This window comes from Pholcus phalangioides, unplaced genomic scaffold (assembly GCF_987345545.1).
Source record: "Pholcus phalangioides strain wild (caught in Gottingen) unplaced genomic scaffold, Ppha-v1.0 ptg000042l_1, whole genome shotgun sequence".
In the NCBI taxonomy this organism is placed as follows: domain Eukaryota; kingdom Metazoa; phylum Arthropoda; class Arachnida; order Araneae; family Pholcidae; genus Pholcus; species Pholcus phalangioides.
The window spans coordinates 6,781,496-6,802,753 of record NW_028301628.1 but is presented as its reverse complement, the minus strand read 5'-3'; the positions used below and the strand labels follow the sequence as shown (position 1 = coordinate 6,802,753).

Below are 21,258 nucleotides of genomic sequence, written 5' to 3'. Positions count from 1 at the left end.
TGCATGCTTCATTTCGGTTTTGTGTCAGGTTTGTACATCTTATTCTCACGGAACGAGAGGCGGATGCACAATGGCTTATAGGATGCACATTCCTTGCAATTTTCTTGGTTTTTTTGTGTCCATATCTACAGAATGAGTTTCTCACGATGGTATTTGGTCTCATCATCGATATGATATTTAATAAAAGGAATTTTATTTATTTTTTTGGATTTATTAATTATAAAATTTTATATGCTCTGAACACATTTTCAGTTATTTTAATTTTATTTAAATATACTAGAACACAACTAATCCAGAAAAGGTGCATGAAAAATAATGGGAGGAGGGATCCAAACCACGATCAGAACAATCTTAGGCAGCTGGGACCCTACAAGATTGTCAAAATTAATGTCAATTGCGATCAAATGATCTTTATCGGGCCTCATGTAGCTAAGAACTTCCCCAAGGCAAGCCTGGTTGTGCCAAGTATTTGAAAATATCGAATTGAAATATATCGTATTGAATAGAGATCTTAGGAGTAGGCTCAGTAACAGTGGGGTTTTAACTAGAGTCTTGGAAAGATGGTACGGCACAGATGGTACGTGAGATTGATCGAAAAGGTAATTACCGTCAAACCCACCGATTGAACGAATGAGATAAAACCACAAAACTGAGATATAGTTGAAATTTTTAAAGAGCATACATTTGCCTGATGTGGTCCTCAGAAAAATCACTTGGCCCGGTGGCCCCTGTTGTTCGTACGACGGCCCAACATCCATTCTCCCTCCCGCAAGGGCGGGACCATGTCATCCATAAAAACTTTTCCATCAGCCTAAATAAATTTCAACTATAATGAACACCGATAACAATACCTAAGACACTGTGACGACAAAAAATGATGCTAACATAGATAAATATAGCACGTAAGTGCTCGGAGAAAATGCTTCTGCCACGAATGAAAAATTTTGAAAGAGCTAAAGTGCCAAGGTAATCAATTGGCGACAAAAAGTAATCGCCAAATCTGGCGCAACCTCGCATATGGCATCTTAGCCAAAAAATCACTCGGAATCTCAGGGCAATGAAAAATCTCCATTGCAACGTATAAAATTTGGTATGGAAATTTGACTACTACTGCTAAACTACACATATACCTCTACGGAACTACCGAATTGGTACATGTTGGAATGTGCGTGTCCGTGTTATGAACCTAACGTGAAGCTTGTTTCTGTGTAATGCTTGTTACAGTGCTGCCATCTACCACGTATTTTTCGAACTGTGAGTTAAGTGTTGTGTTTGAAGATTTTACCGTTGTAGGCCTGTTGCTCTCTACGGCGAGACATTTCTAATGGGGAGATCGGCTTGCATTCACACTGGAAATGTGACTACATGAATAATCAGTAGAAGAAATCTGAGAGCACTAATTATTTTGAATACGCCAATTCATAAAAAAATTAGTTTTTTAAAAGTTTCCGATTGAATCGTTGGTATTATTTTACGTTTTCCAGCGGTCACAACATACCATTTTTACATCATTCGTTGAAGCTTTTTACGCGTAAAAGTTTCGATGAAATTTTAAAATAACTTTTAAAGAAACATTGCCCATTTTTATTGATAGATAAGGATAGGATTTTTATGCTGTGAAAACTTCTAGAAAATGCTCTATAAAATATGCAGTTATTCTGTTTAGAAACTGTAAATATATGCCCCATAAAACGAAAAGTATGCCCTAAAATATTTTTCATTCCTATCTTAAATAGCATTAGTTTTAGCAAAATAATATGGTAATGAGAAGTGTTGATGCTGTATAAACTATTTTTAACTATTACTTATTGTATGAAAAGAAATTCTTCTGTTTACCAACTAATCCCGTTGAGCCAAAATTTCTCTTTCGAGCGTTTTTCCTCTACAAATTCAGAATTAATGAGCTGCCATCTGTAGGTAAATATACCTAGCCAAGTAATGTATTTACCTTCAGAAGGCACTAAATTAAAAAAAAAGAGTAAATAAAATAAATAACTAAATAATTATTTTTATCTGATAAAAACTCAAAATTTCCCACAAACACTAAAAACTTCCCCCTCCATTCACCAATTTTCCCCATGAGTCACAATCACCAACACCGATTCAGATGATTAAACTATTTACAGCCAATCACAACTGTCATTGAGGGACTAGGATTTTTATGCACTAAAAATTCAATGTCATTTCTGATCTGTTGAAAAACCCGAATCTCCGGATTTTTAACCAATAAGCAACGATGTTCCATTTTTAGTGCATAAAACTCCTAGTCCTAAGACCTCTGGTCAGAGGTGGGAACCACAAAAACTAGTCTGAAGCGGGATTGCAATAACGAGAAAAAAAATTTTCTTTTTGTCGAAAATCATGAAATATACAAAAATATGCCTTAAAATTTTGAAAATATGTTCCATCACGTAAAAATAGCGAGAAATGCAAAGACAGAAATCCGAAATCTATTTGATCAACATGTAATCTGATCAAAGGGAGAGCGTAAAAAAAACGATCGTGCAGTAAACATTATGGATTGTACGCACCATACTTTAAAAAGGTTCACTTAACAGTGAAGGAGAGCAAATTTAACCTCATTTTGGCAAAAAAGTGCTGGTTTTGCTAAAACACTTTTTTTTTAAACACATCTCATTTGGCTAACACCTCACGATAATAAATAAATTACCGGTGATAAATTTGCCAATATAGTGGGTATTTCGTAGTAAAAAGGTTATAATATTACTTTGGGGTCGTTCAAGTATTACGTCAGCATCGGGGGGGGGGGGGGTTTCGGATTTGCTGACTTTTGGTGACAAGGGGGGGGAGGGGGATTTGAAGGCTGCTTACGTCATCAACCACCCCTTTTTAAAGATATGAAATATTCTAAGCTGCTGACGAAATTCCCTTTTCACGAAGAGAAAAGCGTCAATCGTGGAAAGTGGCGATCGAACTTGGCTTCCATCGGGATAGATTATTTCAGTTCATTTTCGAAAAGTGGCAACCCCCCCCCCCCCCCCCCTATATTATATACGTAGTGGTTGTTGGACAAATCGTGATAGTATAATCGATTATGTGGGGTACTTTAACGCATTGTCTCTATAGAACAAATTCTGGTCCCCCCCGAGGATTTCATCCGTTTAAAGCGGGTTATCCGCTATCCGATTAAGTAGGGCCTATTGTAGTTAAAATTGTTAATTTAAAATTTTCAAATCTTTCATAAATTCTCAATTCACGTTGATGATAATTCAGCTAACTAAGCTAATGATGTTATAATAGAAATTTTTTCGATTAAACAGAATTCGAAACAAAAGAGTATTCTGAGAAATTTTCGAGCTCTAGACGTGACACTTCAGCGAGCCTCATTCTGAAATATCGTAAAAAAAATAGAACAGACATTCTCCTTATAATCATGCCAAAGAGATTTAATTATCATGTCAAATAGAAAGCTGTCGGCTCCTCCTATGAACACTCATGTCTAGACACCCATGAAATACAAAAACATAGATACGACGAAAATTGGTTTTTCTCTGTAATAAATCATATCGAGCTGTATTAATCGATGTAATGATCCATAATAATCATATTACGTTCCACTTCTTTAACAGACTTCTACTCTACTTTTAGAAAAACTAAATAAGTCCCGATTTGTGTATTTAAACTCATACATTTATAATGATGATAGTTATTAGCATTAAGTTCTGAAGATACGTAATTAAAATTCACATTGCACTAAATATTGCGTATATATGCTATATTCAAATAAAGTGAAATACATATTTCATCAGTGGACAGACACTAATATTCGGGGTCCTGGGATGTTCTAAGGAGGCCACGGGTGAACATCAAGTGGAATGTAAGCCGTGAAGTGTGATGAAGGAAGTCTATAGAGCATATGTGATCAAAACTTCGGGTCAAATTTGGCCCTTGGAATCCTCTATTGTGCCCCGCGTTCTCGAACCTAATCTTGTAGAAGTGTAATAAAAAAGAGGCACATTTTTATAGATACTTATGTGACCCGCAACACATTTACAGATCACTTAAGTGGCCCGCGGCACATCTACAGATCTCTTAAGTGGGCCGCTGCACTTTTCCAGATAACTTAAGTGACCTTAGTATATTTAAAAACTACTTGAGTAACATAACATAAACCCTGGTGTAGTTTCACATCTCTTAAGTAGTCCGCAGCACATTCCCAGATTGAGCTTTAGCATATTTACAGATCACCTTAGTAAACCGTGGTGCAGTTTCACATCACTTAAGAGACCCGCGGAACATTTACAAATCACATGAGTGACCCAGATTGCTGTTCAAGATTAATTAAGAGACCCGCGACACGTTTTCAAACAATGCAGTGACCCACACTTTCCTACAGGTTGAGAACCCTTGGTATAGAGAGCAGTGACAAAAAAAAGAAGAAAAAGTGAAAAAATAAAGCTTTTAAGTGAAAATCTTTTGTCCCGTGTTGTTCTGGGGCACGAGTGAGAATCAAGTTAAAAAAAAGAGCCATGACCGCAGGACATTGGGGGGGGGGGGGCTCAAGTCCGTAGGGGGCTTAGATGATGCTATCTTGTGCCATGATTTTCGGCAGTGAGTATGTATATTATGTAAGCTTTTACCGCCAGCTGAGTACAAGTGTCCCAAAAATCACTTTCCCCGAGGAGGGGGCATGATGTTGAGAAGGCCCTGCAAAGAAGATCCACAAGAGGGAAGATGAATGATATTCAGCCTAAATGAGCCCCGTTCACATGTACAATAAAACATCCCGGGAAGTTCCCGGTTACGGGGATTTTCACTATAAACCGTTCACATGACGTTTAGTTTATGGCGGTAATCCCCCTCTTCTTTCCGGAAGTCGTCACTGGTTACGTGGGTTTAACGGAAGTGGTTGATTCAAGATGGCTGACCAAGGAACTTGCAGTAGTTTTCGCGGCGCAAAGAATTGTGGGAGAGAAGGTTGGTGTCGACCACCAATCCACCCCAAGAAAGATGGGATTTTTTTTTTTTTTTTTTTATGAGCTTCTCTCCCACATTTCTTTTCCTGCGGGGGGAAAAAAGTTGCCATGCCGGTAGTTATCATCAAAGCGACCCCCAATCTTGCACATGTGAACTGGGCTATAGTGACCGCTGTGAGGGTCGAGTGGTTATAGTGATTGACTCGGGTTCGAACCCCCCCAATCTCGCTGAAGTGGTGGTCGGCTGATGTTGGATCTCTGTGGTTCCCAACTTAAAGGAGGGAATGCGGACTGATCTCTTCGTTATCGCCACAGCGCGCAACAGGCCTACAACGACGTAATTATTATATCATTGCACCTCATTAATTGTTAAAAAAATTGATGGCTGATGGCAGCATTACGCAGTAAAAGACTTCACGTTAGCACGTATACGCACATTCTCCAATATATAATAGTACGTTCAAAATTTTACAGAGGAATGTGGACAAGATGCATGTATGCGCCTTATTTATAATTCTTTCGTTGACTGTAAATTTACTCAAGAAATAAATTCAATAAATAAAAAGAGTGGTTTGCGGATTTGGGATAAGGTAAAACAGTAGGGCCTCTAGAAGAAAATATAATCCGCAGGGGGCCATGATCGAAACGAGAAACTACGAAAAACTAAAATTTATATCTTTCATCTAAACAAAGGTGGCCCAGAACTCTACCAAAAAAACTTCTAGGGTTGATCGTACAATCAATAACTAAATTCAAATAGTACCGCTTAATCAGTTAAATAAAGTAATAACTTTTGCAATGGGACCCTGGGTCGAGATACATATATTCAATCGGAAAATCAAGTACAGAGACAGCCATGGGTCACGGATATCGGAGAAAATGAAACATACGAATGTAACTGACTATGCGAGCACTCATAGTAGCTGCTTAAAGTGGCGTCCGAGGGTACCTTTGCACAGCTAACTGTGGCGAATGAACGAATGGCGCACCCGCAACCTGGTGTTGAGTTAGCTGTTTAAGCGTTATTGACGAGATATCTCGCCTCTTATTTTAGCATCCTGGACTTAACTATCGGTAAGCCCTGTTATTTTGAAAAAGAAAGTGTACCTATTAAAAACAATATGGCATTTCATTGACAGTTTAATGATTGCGCCATCTGGTGGCGACGATAGTGATTGTGAGCTTGGCCTGAGATAGGTACGACCGTCCATGTACGGTCCCGTTCAGTGCACACGAGCTCTATAAGGAAGGATTGATATATTCGTCGCCTTTCTAGACAAGTGGTCTAGGGCGCTCACCGAGAAAGCCCGCAATTCCAGTTGAATTTTCTCTTTTTCCTAAAATTCATCTTCGCATCAGCCAGCTGTTGAAAGATAAATAAAATGCATTTCTGCTCTGCCGATGAAAGGGTTAATCTTGTCAGCAGAATAAAGTTCTTCCGCCAAGTACGCTGGTGTGTGTCGTGGACTAAAGATTTCAGTTGGCGAAGAAAAAGTAGTCCTGTAGAGACGAAATTAAAAAAGTAAAGTAGTCCTGTGGTAGGGAAGTCTACATGCCATGTGCCACGCGGCAGGTCCACTGTGGTCAATCCACCGTTCTGGATATGTTACCCCGTTGTTTCCGACAAAATAATGTTTGTTGTTTGAAATAGGTAATTGCAAAAATTATGTCTTCACGTGTACGATCACATCTTGAAGTTTGCCGGTGTAGTTCCAGACACCCCGTGTACTGTATAATTTTTCGGTGAAACAATAAAATATCCCCATTAAATTGTCTATATATTCGAATTTTTTTTTCTCTTTTAACTGAATTTTCGAGAGAAAAAAATATCACTCTTTACACATGAAATAAATTTCAACATCTTATTAGATCTAATGAAAAATATATACTTATATCCTCTTATAAAAACAAAAATATCGATGTTTACCTTTCTTCTGAGAAAACATCTACCGCTAATCCGAGTAAAAGTAAGACTTTTAATATATATATATATATATCTTTCTCACTCTCTTATGGTACATTCCCAAGATGTCTTCATCACTTAAAGTCTTTCAAGATCAAAGACGAAAATACTTTACTTTCCAACTGAATAAAAAAAAGGGAACTAAGTCCCCGGAGTTTAACACGTGATTAATAACACATCAAACACGTTTGTTTTCTTATCTTTACATCAAAAATGACTAAACGTTAAAAACAAGACACTAAGTACGTTATAGTCGTCGTTAAGTAATTTCTATACTCGGCCACTCCCGTCTAATTTCTAGTATAACCACTAAGATGATGAGCTTTTAGTTTTCTTCTAACAAAAACAAAATCTGGATAAACATTAAGTCTTAGAACGGATTAACTTGGTAAACATGTGTAGTCTCCCCGGAACCTTTTTAATGCAATTAAATCTGTTTTTTATGGCCTTTTTCTTGTATCCAATTTGATTTTTTTGTTGCTTTTCTCTAAGTTATTCCTATTTGTTATTCCCAGTCAAAAAAATACTTGAGGCGTATAATTCACATGATACGCGGAACGTGTCACATCTTGTAAAAGGGCGTATTAAAATCTTTGGATCGCTATTGGAGCAGAATTTCGATTCTAAATCACTTTTGAGTCTTAAAACTTTTCACTTTTATTTATTTTTTTGGTTTTTTTATTGAAGTTTCAAATCTAATTTTGAGGAAAGGTATTGGATTTTATTTTATTTGTTTTGCTCTTGTTGAAGGTGTAGTGAAATTTGATTCCTATTACTTGATTTTAACATCGGGAGTAATTTCCGGAGAGTTTTCATTCCTGTAATAAAAGTATTATTGAAGAGTTCTCTTGATATAAAAAAAAGTGGTTTTTATTGGTTCTGAAAATAGATTTCTTTTTTAATTATTGCTGTTTTAGTGATGTCATGAACATTAGTTGTTTGGGATTTTCGTATAAAAACTTTAATACATATTTTTATGTGTCCTATTTTGAATTGAATTTGATTTTCTGTTAGCTGACAGTGATGATCACAGTAATATCTATATGCGGATGCTTCTTTCTAATTTCCCAGTATAATTAACCACTACTAACCCCTCGGGGTAATGTGTTAGTATCATTATATTCCCTATGGGAGAGTGCCTACGCCATGTCTGGCTCTGTAGTACGCGCCAATCCCCTCGTTGAAAAGTCTCACCGCATAGAGCAAGAGGCCTACAACGATACAATTATTCAGTCATAGTTAGAAAAAATGATGGCAGATGGCGACACTGTACTCATAACAAGCATTACACAGAAACAAACTTCACGTCCGGTTCATTACACGTACACACACATTCCACCATGTACCAATTGGTTAGAAATTCCGCAGACATGTGTGGTTTCGGATTAACTCGGTGAACATGGTCTCTTCGGAAGAGTATTCTAATGCAATTAAATCTTGTTTTATGGCTTTTTTCTTGTCTTGTATCTAATTTGATTCTTTTTTTTTCTTTTCTAAATTATTCGTATGCCTTATTCCGAGTTACAAAATAATTGAGGCGTATGATTCACATGATACGCTGAACGTGCCATATTTTGTAAAAGAGCGTTTCTGGAATCTATGGATCGTTTTTGGAGCGGAATTTCCATTCTAAATCACTTTTGAATCTTGAACGAATAAACTTTTAGAACACTTTCACTCTTATTACTTCTTTCATTTTTTTTCCGAGGAGAGCTCTTTATTGAAGTTTCAAATCTAATTTTGAAGAAATGTATATGATTTTTTTTCTTCTTCTTTTTTCTTGTTAAACGATGTAGTGAAGTTTGATTCCTATTACTTGATTTTAATATCAGAAGTAATTTCCGGCGAGTTCTCATTCCTATTATAGAAACATTATTGAAGAGATTCTTTTTATTCAAAGTGGTCTTCGAAATCGTTTTTTTAATTACTTTTGTTTAGGTGATGTCATGAACGGAGTTATTTGGGATTCTCAGACATATTTAGCGTATAAGAATTTTAATAAATTTGTAATATACTCTATATTTAATTAAAGTTGATTTTCTTTTAGTTTACAGTGCTATACTTAGTGTAGTTTGTATATTCGGGCACTCCTGTCTAATTTCCAGTATAACCACTAAGATGATGAGCTTTTAGTTATCTTTGACAAAACAATTATCTGTGTAAGCATTAAGTCTATGAACGGTAAACATGGTCTCTGGAGCAGTGATTCCCAACGTGGACGTTAACGTCGCCTTTGGGTGGTAGAAGCTACGGGTATGTTATAGATCCTATGGGTTATATTGCATTGGGGGGGGGGGAGCGATGGGAGAAAAAATTTCTGAAGAAGGGGGCCATGGGAAAAAAAAAATTTGGGAAACTATGCTCTGGAGGAACCTTCGAAATTAAATGCGACAAGAGTTATATGCAAACTCTAATGCAATAACCATTTATTATGGCTTCTTTCTTCTCTTGTATCCAACTTTGATTTGTTTTGTTTCTTGTCAAATTATTCTTATATCTTATTCCGAGTCAAAAATACTTGAAGCGTATAATTTACATGATACACTGAACGTGTCACATCTTGAAAAAGGACGTATTGAAATCTTTGGATCGTTATTGGAGCAGAATTCCGATTCTGAATCACTTTTGAGTCCTATAACTTTTATTTTTAGAGGTTTTTTTTATATATTGAAGTTTCAAATCTAATTTTGAAGAAATTTATCGATTTTCTTTTGTTCTCGTTAAACGATGTAGAGAAATTTGATTCTAAATACTTTATTCCAATATGAATAGTAATTTCTGGAGAGAGTTCTCACTCCTGTAATAAAAATATTATTGAAGAGCTCTTTTATTAAAAAAATGGTTTTTATTGGTTCTGAAATCGATTTGTTTTTAATTATTTTTGTTTTAGTGATGTCATAAAACTGTAGTTGCTCGGGATTGTCAGAAATATTAGCGTATGAAAGTTTTAAATACATTTTTTTTATGCGCTGTATTTTTAATTAAATTTGATTTTCTTTTAGGTTACAGTGATCCTTATTGTATGTTGGGGATACAGACGACTTCGGAAACTGAACCCATCCGTAGGTACCAAGTCGAGAGTGACGATTATGGTCAGGACCATTCAGTTGGTGCCAGTCCGATTCGGCGCCATCCTCTCAAAAAATTTGGCGCGTCTTTCAAACGCCGTGATAGGCGTGACCGTAGTAATAGCGAATCAGGAGTTATACCGGCGAAGTTCATCCGAACAACTACGGTCAAAGCTCAAACGTTGAATCCGAAATGGCACGAGAAATTCCGCCTGTATGTTCATAATGAAAAATCTGTATCTATATTTTTGATAATATTATCATTTTAACCTCTTTCACGTACCGGCTATTGACATCAAATTTGGGTGATTTGTGCTTAAAGTATCAGCAATGAAACTCAAAACACTTGTTTCTTCAAAGCTTAGAGATAGAATATAACAAAAAAAAGATTAGTGCCGGATATAGATTTCACTTTCGCCCCAATTTTTGATATTTCTCACCTACTCCTATTTATTCTCTTTCTCTCACTTATGAATATATAGAAGAAAGATACATTATATATGGTGGTGGGAGATCACTGAACAAAAGTGTAGAAAGAACGGGGGACGGAAAAAAAAATACTTCCATTCACAGTGTTACGATGGAACTTCACGATAATAAAGGGGTAAAAAACAGGGAGAGTTTGAATGAATTATTTTATTTGCCTTCGGAGGAGGTATCTCGTCTCTGATCATGTAGGGTTTGAGGAATTGTTTGAGATTTAAATTTTAATATACTAGAAACAACGCAAACATACATTCGAAAACAGTTTTTGTGCCCTATGCTCCTTCATCTTGGAGTAACACAATACAGGGTGTTTCAAAAAGAATTACCCGATTTGAAATTCGTGAATTCGGATATTGAACATAGATACTCAAGATTAATTTTATATTACATGGCTAATCGTACAATTTTTTTACAAACCAAATTAAAGGTGCTCAATATGTCCACTTTGGGATGTACGACATATGTCTATATATACGGCAATCAAATTCGCCCCAAACTTTCGCGAGCATGTTGACATCCACTGCTGCTGTTATGCGCATCTTCAGCTCGGCTAATGTAGCTGGAAGGGGATGTACATAAACATAGTCTTTTATAAACTATCCACAAGAAGAAATCGCATACTATGAGGTCCGGCGATCTTGGAGGTCAGTGATGTTTAAGTGAATCTTCAGGTCCCCCACGGCCGATCCATCGTTTAGGAATGCGATTGTTCAAAAATTCTCGAACGTCCAAGCTTCAGTGTGGTGGTGTCCTGTCCTGCTGGAATATGAAGTCAACCGAATCAGTTTCTAACTTTGGGAAAAGCCAATCTTGACAAACACTGAAATGGCAGCCGAAAGAAAAGCGTTAGAGCTACCTGTCGGCAACTGCGTGAAACTCGAGATTTCTCTCTTTCTATCTATACATTATTCGATCAAAACGGATCAAAAGCTGAATAGTTATGTTTTTGTTTTTTTTAAATCTTTTTAAAGAATTTTAAAAATTGAAATTCTTCAAAGAATTTTAAAAATTGAAATTTTTTAAAGAATTATAAAAATTGAAATTTTCAAAGAATTTTAAAAATTGAAATTTTTTAAAGAATTTTAAAAATTGAAATTTTTTAAAGAATTTTAAAAATTGAAATTTTTTAAAGAATTTTAAAAATTGAAATTTTTAAAGAATTTTAAAAATTGAAATTTTCAAAGAATTTTAAAAATTTAAATTCTTCAAAGAATTTTAAAAATTGAAATGCATCAAGAAGTTATAAAAATATTCATCAGGGAATTTTGAAAATTTAAGTTTGTCGGGGAGTTTTAAAAACTGAATTTTGTCAAATAATTTAAGAAATTTGCAATAAAGGAATAATCCGAAATTTATCACGAAGTTAAAGAAATTTAAAATCACAAAAAGAAAATCCAACTTCAATGAACATAAAAATATTTAATGATTTTAAATTACAAATTAGAAACTTATCAGTAAATTCAATAAACTGAAATTTATCATCAATTTTGAAACATTTAATCATTTGAAAACATACCTATTCGCATTATTGTCTAATCTGAACGGAACATTCGACATTATTATTATTTTTTTCCCATGCGTAAGTATCTCTAAGAGAGATTGATGCGCTACCGACTCGGACGGGGGGAGAGGGGAAGGGGGACTTCCTGTGGTGTCAATGTGTCATGTGATTATATTTTAATTAAAACATTTTTTATAAAAATTCAATTAATAATTTTAAAGTTTTACATTTTAAAAGTGTTATAGTTTCCATCAAGTAATTTATACGGTTTTTTTTCTCCCTTCAGTGATCTCGACGATGTTCATATAGACAGGCTTCATCTAGATATATGGTAAATGAATATAATAAATCTTTTAACAATTCTCACTTTCCAAAAAATTAAGTTCGAAGACTAATCTCTATTCCTTTCAATTATGGTTCTTTCACCAATGAATTAAATTCCTAATTCTTTCCAGGGACCACGACGACGAAACTTCAGTTTTTGACGCTGCTAGGAAGCTCAACGAAGTGTCCAATCTGAAAGGCCTTGGCCGGTATGTCGAACAAATTCCACAACATTATTCACAAAAGAAATTTATGCATTTTTTAGTTTGAATATTGATATCATTATTAAAAATGTGATCGAAATATACCACTTAAATAAACCAAACCTGATTAAGATTACGCGAACTCTCGAAATAATTAGAATTCTTCGATTCTCTTAAATTTTTAGCAACCAGCAATGGCCATAAGCATGGAGATCATTTAGATAATGCGATTTCCGTGCGGAAATGAGGATTCCGCGGTATTTAGTGTGAGAAGTATTTTAAAACATAAAACTTTATCTCGTTTTATGGAAATCGGAACAAAATTTATGAGCTGTAAAGGGTGAACTTAAAAGTCTAAACGCCCTGAAATAAAAATTCATGATCTTTGAGCACAGCCTGAATAAATATATAAATTTAATGAATATGCCTCCCTCTCTATGCGGGAGTTCGTTTCTATCATGCAATGTACAGTATCAATCCATAGAATACTAATGGACTATTCATTTCGTGTTTGAATTTTTCTGACGTTTCATGGATAAATGTCAAAAATTATCAAGTGAATTTGCGAATAATGCTCTGAATTTCCAAATATATTTTCTTACAAAGCTTCATAGAAGTTCTCAATCTTTAATATTTCTGGCAATGATGTTAGGTAGAAATGATACGCAGTATGGTTAGCTTTCATTTCATGAAATATTCGAGAAAGTTCATTCTTTCTAACTCACTAGCATGTGAAAGATTTGACAGTTATTTGTTGAAATATCTCCCAAGTATGGTTTTGTATTCGTCTTTTTACATAGCATGACAATCTCTATGTAATATCTCACGTGGATAATATTTTGTGGAATTTTTTGCATGTTTGATTTCAGTTTTTGAATAATTTATCAAATTATTCCAAAATTGTGTTTTCCAACTCTTCCATCTTTTTGTCTAAATGTAATGCCATAACTTAACGTGAGGAGTAGCTCAAGTTAATCGAGACTTGAGTCAAAGATTTGTGTTGAAAAAAATTATATTGCCTTCAAGCCAAAGATTTATAATCATAAATTTATATTGAGTCTTTCCATCAAATTTTTTTTTTCTGAAACTTTTACATTGAACTTTCAAGTCTCATAAACATATACTAAGACTTTTAAATAGCCTTCAAGTCAATGATTTACACTGAGATTTTCACGTTGCCTTCAACTCTTAGACTTAAAGTATATTGAGATTTTCTTATCCCTTTCAAATCAAATCTTTATACCGAGACTTACATGTCACCTTTAAATCTAAAAGTCTTATACCAAATCTTTATCACCCTCAAGTCAAAGGCTTGTGCTGTGAGTTTTATATGGCCTTCAAGTGGGAGGCTTATACTGAGAATTTTAAATCGCCTTCAAGTCAAATACTTATGGTTTGAGATTTTTCTCTCCTTCAAGTCGAAGACATATGCTGAGCAGGGCCGCAACTAGGGGGGTGCAGGCGCGTCTTGTGCCCTCAGCGCTGGGCGGAAGGGGGGCGCCGAATGCACCCTTCAACTGCTTCTTCTATATTACACGTGGGTGCCAAAATGCGTTCTTGCCCCGGCTGAAAAGTATCTAGTTGCTGCCCTGATGCTAAGATATTTACATCGCCTTTAGTTGTGTGTTCTGATTCGTAGAATTCGCAATGTCTCTGCCATGATGCAAAATAACGTCACGTCATTGTAGTGTGTTACCGACTTTATACTGAGACTTTCATGTCTCCTTCAAATCAAAATTCCATAATGAGAGACTTTCATATATGTATATCCTTAATTACCAAGTTAAATCCATTAAATTTTAGATATGCTATCTACAAGTTCCACATGATGACAAAACATCAGAAAGATTTATTTTGTCATGTTTGATAATTTTTCAAATAAAATCACTGATAATTTAATCAAAAATTAGGGAAAAAAACAAAAATAAACGGCAGCGTAGAAAAATAATCATTTATTAATTCGATTAGTGAATTAATGAGTTCACTCTTCATGATCTTTACAATTATTATTTTTCATAACTAACGAAAAATTTCAGTATCATCTCAGCCATTAATTTCAATCCATTTTTACAACACAAGAATGTTATGATCTCACCGAGTTCTTGGAAGATGGTATTTAATGAAGGAAATTTCAAGTATTTTTACCGATACATTCATAATTCATTTTTATAGATGGGCCTTTCGAAGAAAAAATAATCTCGGGTATCTCTCTTTAAAACCAACTTAACTGAGAGACTCACGCATCGCCTTCAAATCAGACTTGTATTGAGACTTCCATATCGCCTTCAAGTCAAAAATTTATACTAAGACTTTCATATCCTTAATTATTAAGTTTAATCCATTAAATTTATCTCTATCCTCAAGCACGATGGATTCATCAGCATGAGTGATTTTGTTTTGTTTGATAATTTTTTTTTTTTTGAAATATGATAACCATTGATCATTTAATCAGGAATCGGGAAGGAAAAAAATTCAAGAATAATCTCTGCGGCGTAGAAAAGTAATAATTTATTAATTTGATTGGCGAATTAATGAGTTCATTTCATCATCGTGGGAATTACTATTTTTCATAAATATTAAAAAATGTTGGTATGAGCTGTAAACGATCAATTTTTACAACACAAGAATGTCGTGATCCAACCGAGTTCTTGGAAGATGATATTTAATTAATGAAGGAAATATTTCTCGAGTATATTTCTACTGATACATTCATAATTTATTTTTATAGATGAATCTTTCGAAGAAAAATAATCTCGGAGATGTTTCTTTAAGACAAACCAAAGAAGATCAGACATCAAATCAGCCGAGGTCCAAAAAGTTATGGAGCAAGAGTGAATAAAAAAAAAAACTGCAATATTTTGCAGACTTGGGGAGAAAAAATAGAAAAATAAATGAATAAAAATGAATAAGAATTCTAAGATTTCCCGCTCGTGAACCTTGACTCTGGGAAATATTTTTTTATTTCAGAGAAACTTTCACACGCTTGAATGTGTTTGCTTCGAGGCAATTTCTCAAACACCTCCTGAAGGAATTTTCGCCTGTCAGAGGAATTTGAGGTCTTAACAGATGTTATTCAAAAACGGAATTCTTCTTTCCTGGAAAAAAAAGCCTTGAAACACACGTCAGCGCTTTCTATATTTAGAACGAACTAATTTAAAGGAGAAAAAAGAAAAATTTTACATATGACATACATGCGTACTGTTTATTGTTTATTAGACAACAGCAATTAATCAATTCACAGGCTAAAATGAAAGATAACGGAACTTGCAGTTTTCTTTTTATTTCTGTTACCGTAATATAAATTTGTGGAAATTGGGAGCGAAATTGAGGAAAAAATATGGCATTCATTTACAACCTTCTTTTTTTATCATATATAGTATTAGTCAATGTTCCACTATGAAGTTGTCGCGATGAACTGTTATCATGATGGATTATTTACTTTTCATTCACTTATCAATATGCTTCAGTTTTCTCATAAATAAATTTACATTAACCTTTCATCCACGGCATTATGAAGGAGGAAAATCTACCGAAATTAGTAGAAAATAATGAATGAAAAAATAAAGCGTAATTATAATGATGGTAATAAGTAATTATCGATTATCGTGTTATTTATTTGGTAGATCATTTTAGATCTAATTAAACACATACAAAATACTGTTTTTCAAACAACTAGTTAGTATATAACTAATTATCAATCTGTTACTTTGAATTACTGTCAGTTTACAGAGGGTTAACCATTTATATGGTACGATAAATGTGACAAATCCGGTTGTTATGTACGTGCCACATCGTGTAAAAGGCCGTATTATAAACTTTTAAAACTTTTTCACTGTTATTACTTGTATATAACCGCCGAACATTTTGGTAAGTTTGGTAACTTCCCCTATATTTATCACTTTTACCGGTGGTTATGCATATTACCCAAGCATCGTTGGTAAATTTGATAAATTTCCCTAAATTGATTACCTTTACCGGCTATTATGTATAGAACCCAAGCATCGTTAATGAATTTAATAAGTACTATAAAAATATGAATTTCACCGTTGATTATGCATAATTCCCAAGCCGTTGATAAATATGTAAAATCGCAATATATGATATGCTATACATGATAATTTATACATATATTGCATCATTATATCGGTATACAATCGTAAAATTCGTTATCATTACATCAGGATAGGATCGTAAAATTTGTTATCATTACATCAGGATATGATTGTAAAATTTGTTATCATTACATCAGGATATGATTGTAAAATTTGTTATCATTACACCAGGATATGATCGTAAAATTTGTTATCATTATATCGGGGTCGGACTCCATCACATACTAGACACATTTGGAATTTTATTTATATTTATCTAATTTTCCCCAATAACACTAAGGTATTATACATAATTACAGATAAAGGTTATAAATTTGAAGTATTTATCAAATTTACCAACGTCGTTTAGGTATTATGAATATTCCTCGGTAAAAGTGATAAATTTGTCAAACTTACCAAGATGATTTGTAATAGGATTATTATGTATAGTAACCGATTTATCAAATTTTTACTGTAACATATAATTGAAGCTTCAAATCACCACCTTTCATTATAGCGACCGTTCCATTATAAAGAATGAAATTACAAATGTTTGCATGTTCGTCCTATACTATATTTCATGCAATATAACGATCTACAAAGACTATTCGATCCAGTACAGAGTCCGAACTTAATTCTACCAGTCTCATTATTGCAAAGAAATGAATATATAATGTGTTTTTCTTCTGATAGATGCACGTATGTAATTAATTACAGTCGACTCGCGTTATAACGACCCTCGTCGTTCCGTTTAAAACGGATGTTTCATCGCGAGCCGTGAAACCTACAGGAAAACATGTAGGAGAGTTTTTTAGGAAAATTTTTATTTTCTAACCTGATATATTTTACTGCATTGCTGATTGCAAGTACCAATTCTCTTATGAAGCTATTTTTTCAATCGTACGATATAACGTCCTCCCAATATAACGCCCATTTGCGTGGAACGAAAAGGTCGTTAACGAGTGTCGAGTGTATTGAAAAATTCTATAAACATCCATGTATATTTTCGGAAAAATCTAGATAGGTTATGAAAACCATAAAAAAACTTTTAAAAACATGGAAATAAAAAAACTACTTAAAAGAAAATAATTTATTTTGAAAATTATTTTTCAGTTTTCCCACTCGTTTTGCTTTCAGAAAAGTCAATGACAAAAATGTTTTTATATTAAAAAAATCATACTTAAATTTAAAATAAAAATAACAATAAAATTTATAAGGAAGCATGTATTTTCTGGATATTATGCCGAGGTCATCTGGTCTGCGCCGGGACTTGAACCAATGCTTTCTTGCAAACCGGGTAAGCATGCTGGCATCTACACCTCTGGAGATACGACCCCGTGACACGGGAAAAAAAAGCCGTCAGTACACGTTTTAATTTCAAACTTCTTAAAATACGCAAAAAATTAAAAAAAAATATCGACAGAACTGTCATTTCTTTTAATTAATTTAGATTGATATTCTCAATCGATTTCTCAAGTAATTTTTATTGAAAAAAAAAACTATTTTTCACATATTTTAGATCTCTCACAAAAAAAATATAATTTCTTATAAATTAAAAATATATACATAAAAAATCTCTATTTCTATCATAAATTCAAACTTGAACCTACTTTTTCTAGTTTTTATATCGAATACTTTTCTTAGTTTTCAAGGAAACTTTTCGAGACGTGTAGGTTGTTCGTTGAAAAGAAATAATCAATCATTTTTCCATCATGATCAATCATAATTCGCAGCATGATAACGGTAATTAAATGTTTCCCGTAGCCCCCCCCCTTTTTTCTGATACTAGAAGCTTTTTTAACGGAAAACCTGTTATTTACATAGTTTTTAGTAAATTAATGTTCAAGGTGCTCTAAATCCTAGCATTTACAAGCATGCAACGCACTTAATTCAAAACAGGGATGTGTAAACATGTATTTGTTCAATGCAAATGATGGTAGGAAACAGTAAATATCGTTATTCATCTGAAGCAAAATTTATATGAATCAGAATGACAAACATAAAAATAGGCAAATAACTGAACCCATAAATATTATATTAGGGATTTCTAAATAATGTGCACGTATAGTAATCATAGTTTATATATTCTGAGATTTATGCTTAATTATCTTCTCAGTTTCATAAATTGTGTTGAATTATTTCGTATGACATTTTAGTTAATCTATAATGCTAAAAAATAACGAGACAAGCTCTTAAAATTATGCGGAAACATATATCAATTATGTTATAAATTAACAAAAAAAAAACGTTCGAAAATTAAGGAATTGTGTTCATAAAAACGCAACCAAATATATCGAATTAGTTTTGTTCCCAAAAAGCAATGAATAATGGTCGTGTTGGATGATGTTAATTTGTGATGTCTCACGTAATCTATTTTCTATGTAATTTAATCTTTCAATTCGTAAAGCATGCTACAGAAATGATAATAATTATGAATAACCTTGTTAATGGATAGTGAATCAAGTTACTTTTGGAATTATTGAATGAAACTTTAGATTGCAAACAAATTGAACGAAATTGAAAATAATCTTTTAAAATGAAATTTGTAAAGCTATTCATTGTGTTTTTGGATTAAATCATTTTTAAATAAATCAAGAATAATTATTTTTGATGGCAATTGAGATGTGTAATACTGAGAATGTTTTCAAGAGCAATATATTCAGTTGTGAAAGATGATGAGACGCATGTTTAATGCATTTTCGTAAATTCATCGAATGTATTCAATATGAAAATTGATGTATGAAAGATGACTTTTGAAATGTATAAAAAATTTAAAGAAAAAATATGGAAAGAAAATCTATTGCTTATTTCAGATTTCCTTCAAAAAACAATGTCTTCTTTAATTATTTTGTTGTTGTTGTTGTTTTTTTACAATTTTATTTTAGCTTTTTTTTTTCTGTTCGCTTTCCTAGTTCTTCATTAATATTTTTCACTTTTTTTTTGTTTTCAAGTCCTGCATTTTGTTTCGTTATTGTCCTCTTCTTTATTGCTCTTTTCTTTACATATTTTTCAATTTTTCTCCTTTTTGTTTATTAAATTTCATAAATTTCAATTATTATATATTTTGGAATTGAACTTCACTTTGTATGATAAGTTATTAATCAGTTATTTTCTTTTTATTTTGAAGATTTTTTTGTTGCTTCTATTTTTGCCTCTCTTATATAAATTTTTTTTAGAATGTTTCCCTTAAAACAAAAAGTATTGTTAGATGGAAAGAAATTATTTACTTTTAATATCTCTATTTATACTTTTAATATTTTCTTTCTTTTTTTTCAATATTTTCTAGTTAAATATTTTAAATATTTAATTAAAATTTCTTATTTTTCCAATTAATTTTTTTTTAATTTTTCCGTGAGTTTTTTCTTCAATTATCCTCATAAAATATATAATTTTTTTTTCTTTCTTTCTTTTTGTTTGAATAATGTTTCGTGTTCAGCGCTGTAGTGGTGGGTTGGTAAGATACGGAATTAGATATGGGAAGAGTTCAGGGTACATGAGTTCAAACCCACTCATCTCCCGATAATTACACTTTCGCCGCTGTGGTGGTCGAGTGGTTATAGTGACGGACTCGCGATGCGAGGATCCGGGTTCGAACCCCACAGTGGTGGTCGGCTGAAGTTGGTTTTCTGTGGTTCCCAACTTCAAGGCGCAAATGCGAGCCGATCTCCCCGTTAAAAAGTCTCGCCACAGAGAGCAACAGTCCTACAACGATAAATCATTCAATCATAACACTTCACTCATAGTTAGAAAAACTGGTGGCAGATGGCAGCACTACACATAACAAGCATTACAGAGAAACAAAAAAAACTTCACGTCAGGTTTCACTACACGTACACGCACATTCGTTGAGGGTTCCGCGGGGGGGTGAGTGTGGGCGGGGTGCATGTGTGGTGTAGCAGTAGTAGGTAGGACCTCCAAAAAATGGCTCAGGGATCCATTATGTTCTTAAGTCAGCCACCTCGTTGGGCAATTTGCCTGTTGTGGCGTTGTATTTGTATTTGTAACACTTGTGAAATCAAATTCAAAAAAAAAATTGATGCAAAAATACATTTCCCTTAAATTGATGCAAAAATACATTGACTTCCTCATACAATTCGTACGTTTGTAAAAGCTTCAGACATGTTGATCATGAGAAAATTCATACGTAGGGTGGTAGGAGTACCATCACCACCATTATTACTCGTGAAGAGTTATTGAGAAAAAAATTGTGATTCATGATGTTGCAGGAAACATAAACAGGTTTAATTCAACGTAAAAATTTGAAAATAAAACAAACTATAAAAACATGTTATTGCAGCAAGAGAAAAAAAGAAAGAGCAATCAACTGAACAATAGATCTGATATTTGTAGAATCGAGTGGGCTATGTCATCAGACATACGCTTTCGCATTCCCTCAAATTAAACGCTATACAAAATAAATCTCCTAAACTCAGGCAATCTGTTCAGACATGATCTTATTCAATCAATTATCAGCAGGGATGCGTAATTTTCGTATTTACGGAATGGATGATGCGATGAATGAGAAATTTGCCATTTTTGATGAATAAGGGGAAAATTTGATATTTTTTCTTGCTTTTTTCCGCGAAATCTTGATAATTCCCCCTTTATGAAGCAAAAATAGGTAGTAATTTTGGCTGAGCACTTCAGAATTTTAAAACTTTCAACTCAGTACTTACTGGGGTCTC

At 33.6% G+C, this 21,258-nt stretch overlaps 1 protein-coding gene across 1 annotated transcript in view; it reads left to right on the top strand.

The window, feature by feature from the left end:
* Positions 1 to 21,258, top strand: part of LOC149064380 (BAI1-associated protein 3-like) — a 462,395-nt gene that overhangs the window by 190,691 nt on the left and 250,446 nt on the right. The window contains exons 6-8 of the mRNA XM_089254699.1: positions 9,903 to 10,182; positions 12,242 to 12,286; positions 12,411 to 12,488. Of these exons, the coding sequence (XP_089110825.1) occupies positions 9,903 to 10,182; positions 12,242 to 12,286; positions 12,411 to 12,488 (403 nt within the window). The remainder of the gene's footprint in view (positions 1 to 9,902; positions 10,183 to 12,241; positions 12,287 to 12,410; positions 12,489 to 21,258) is intronic.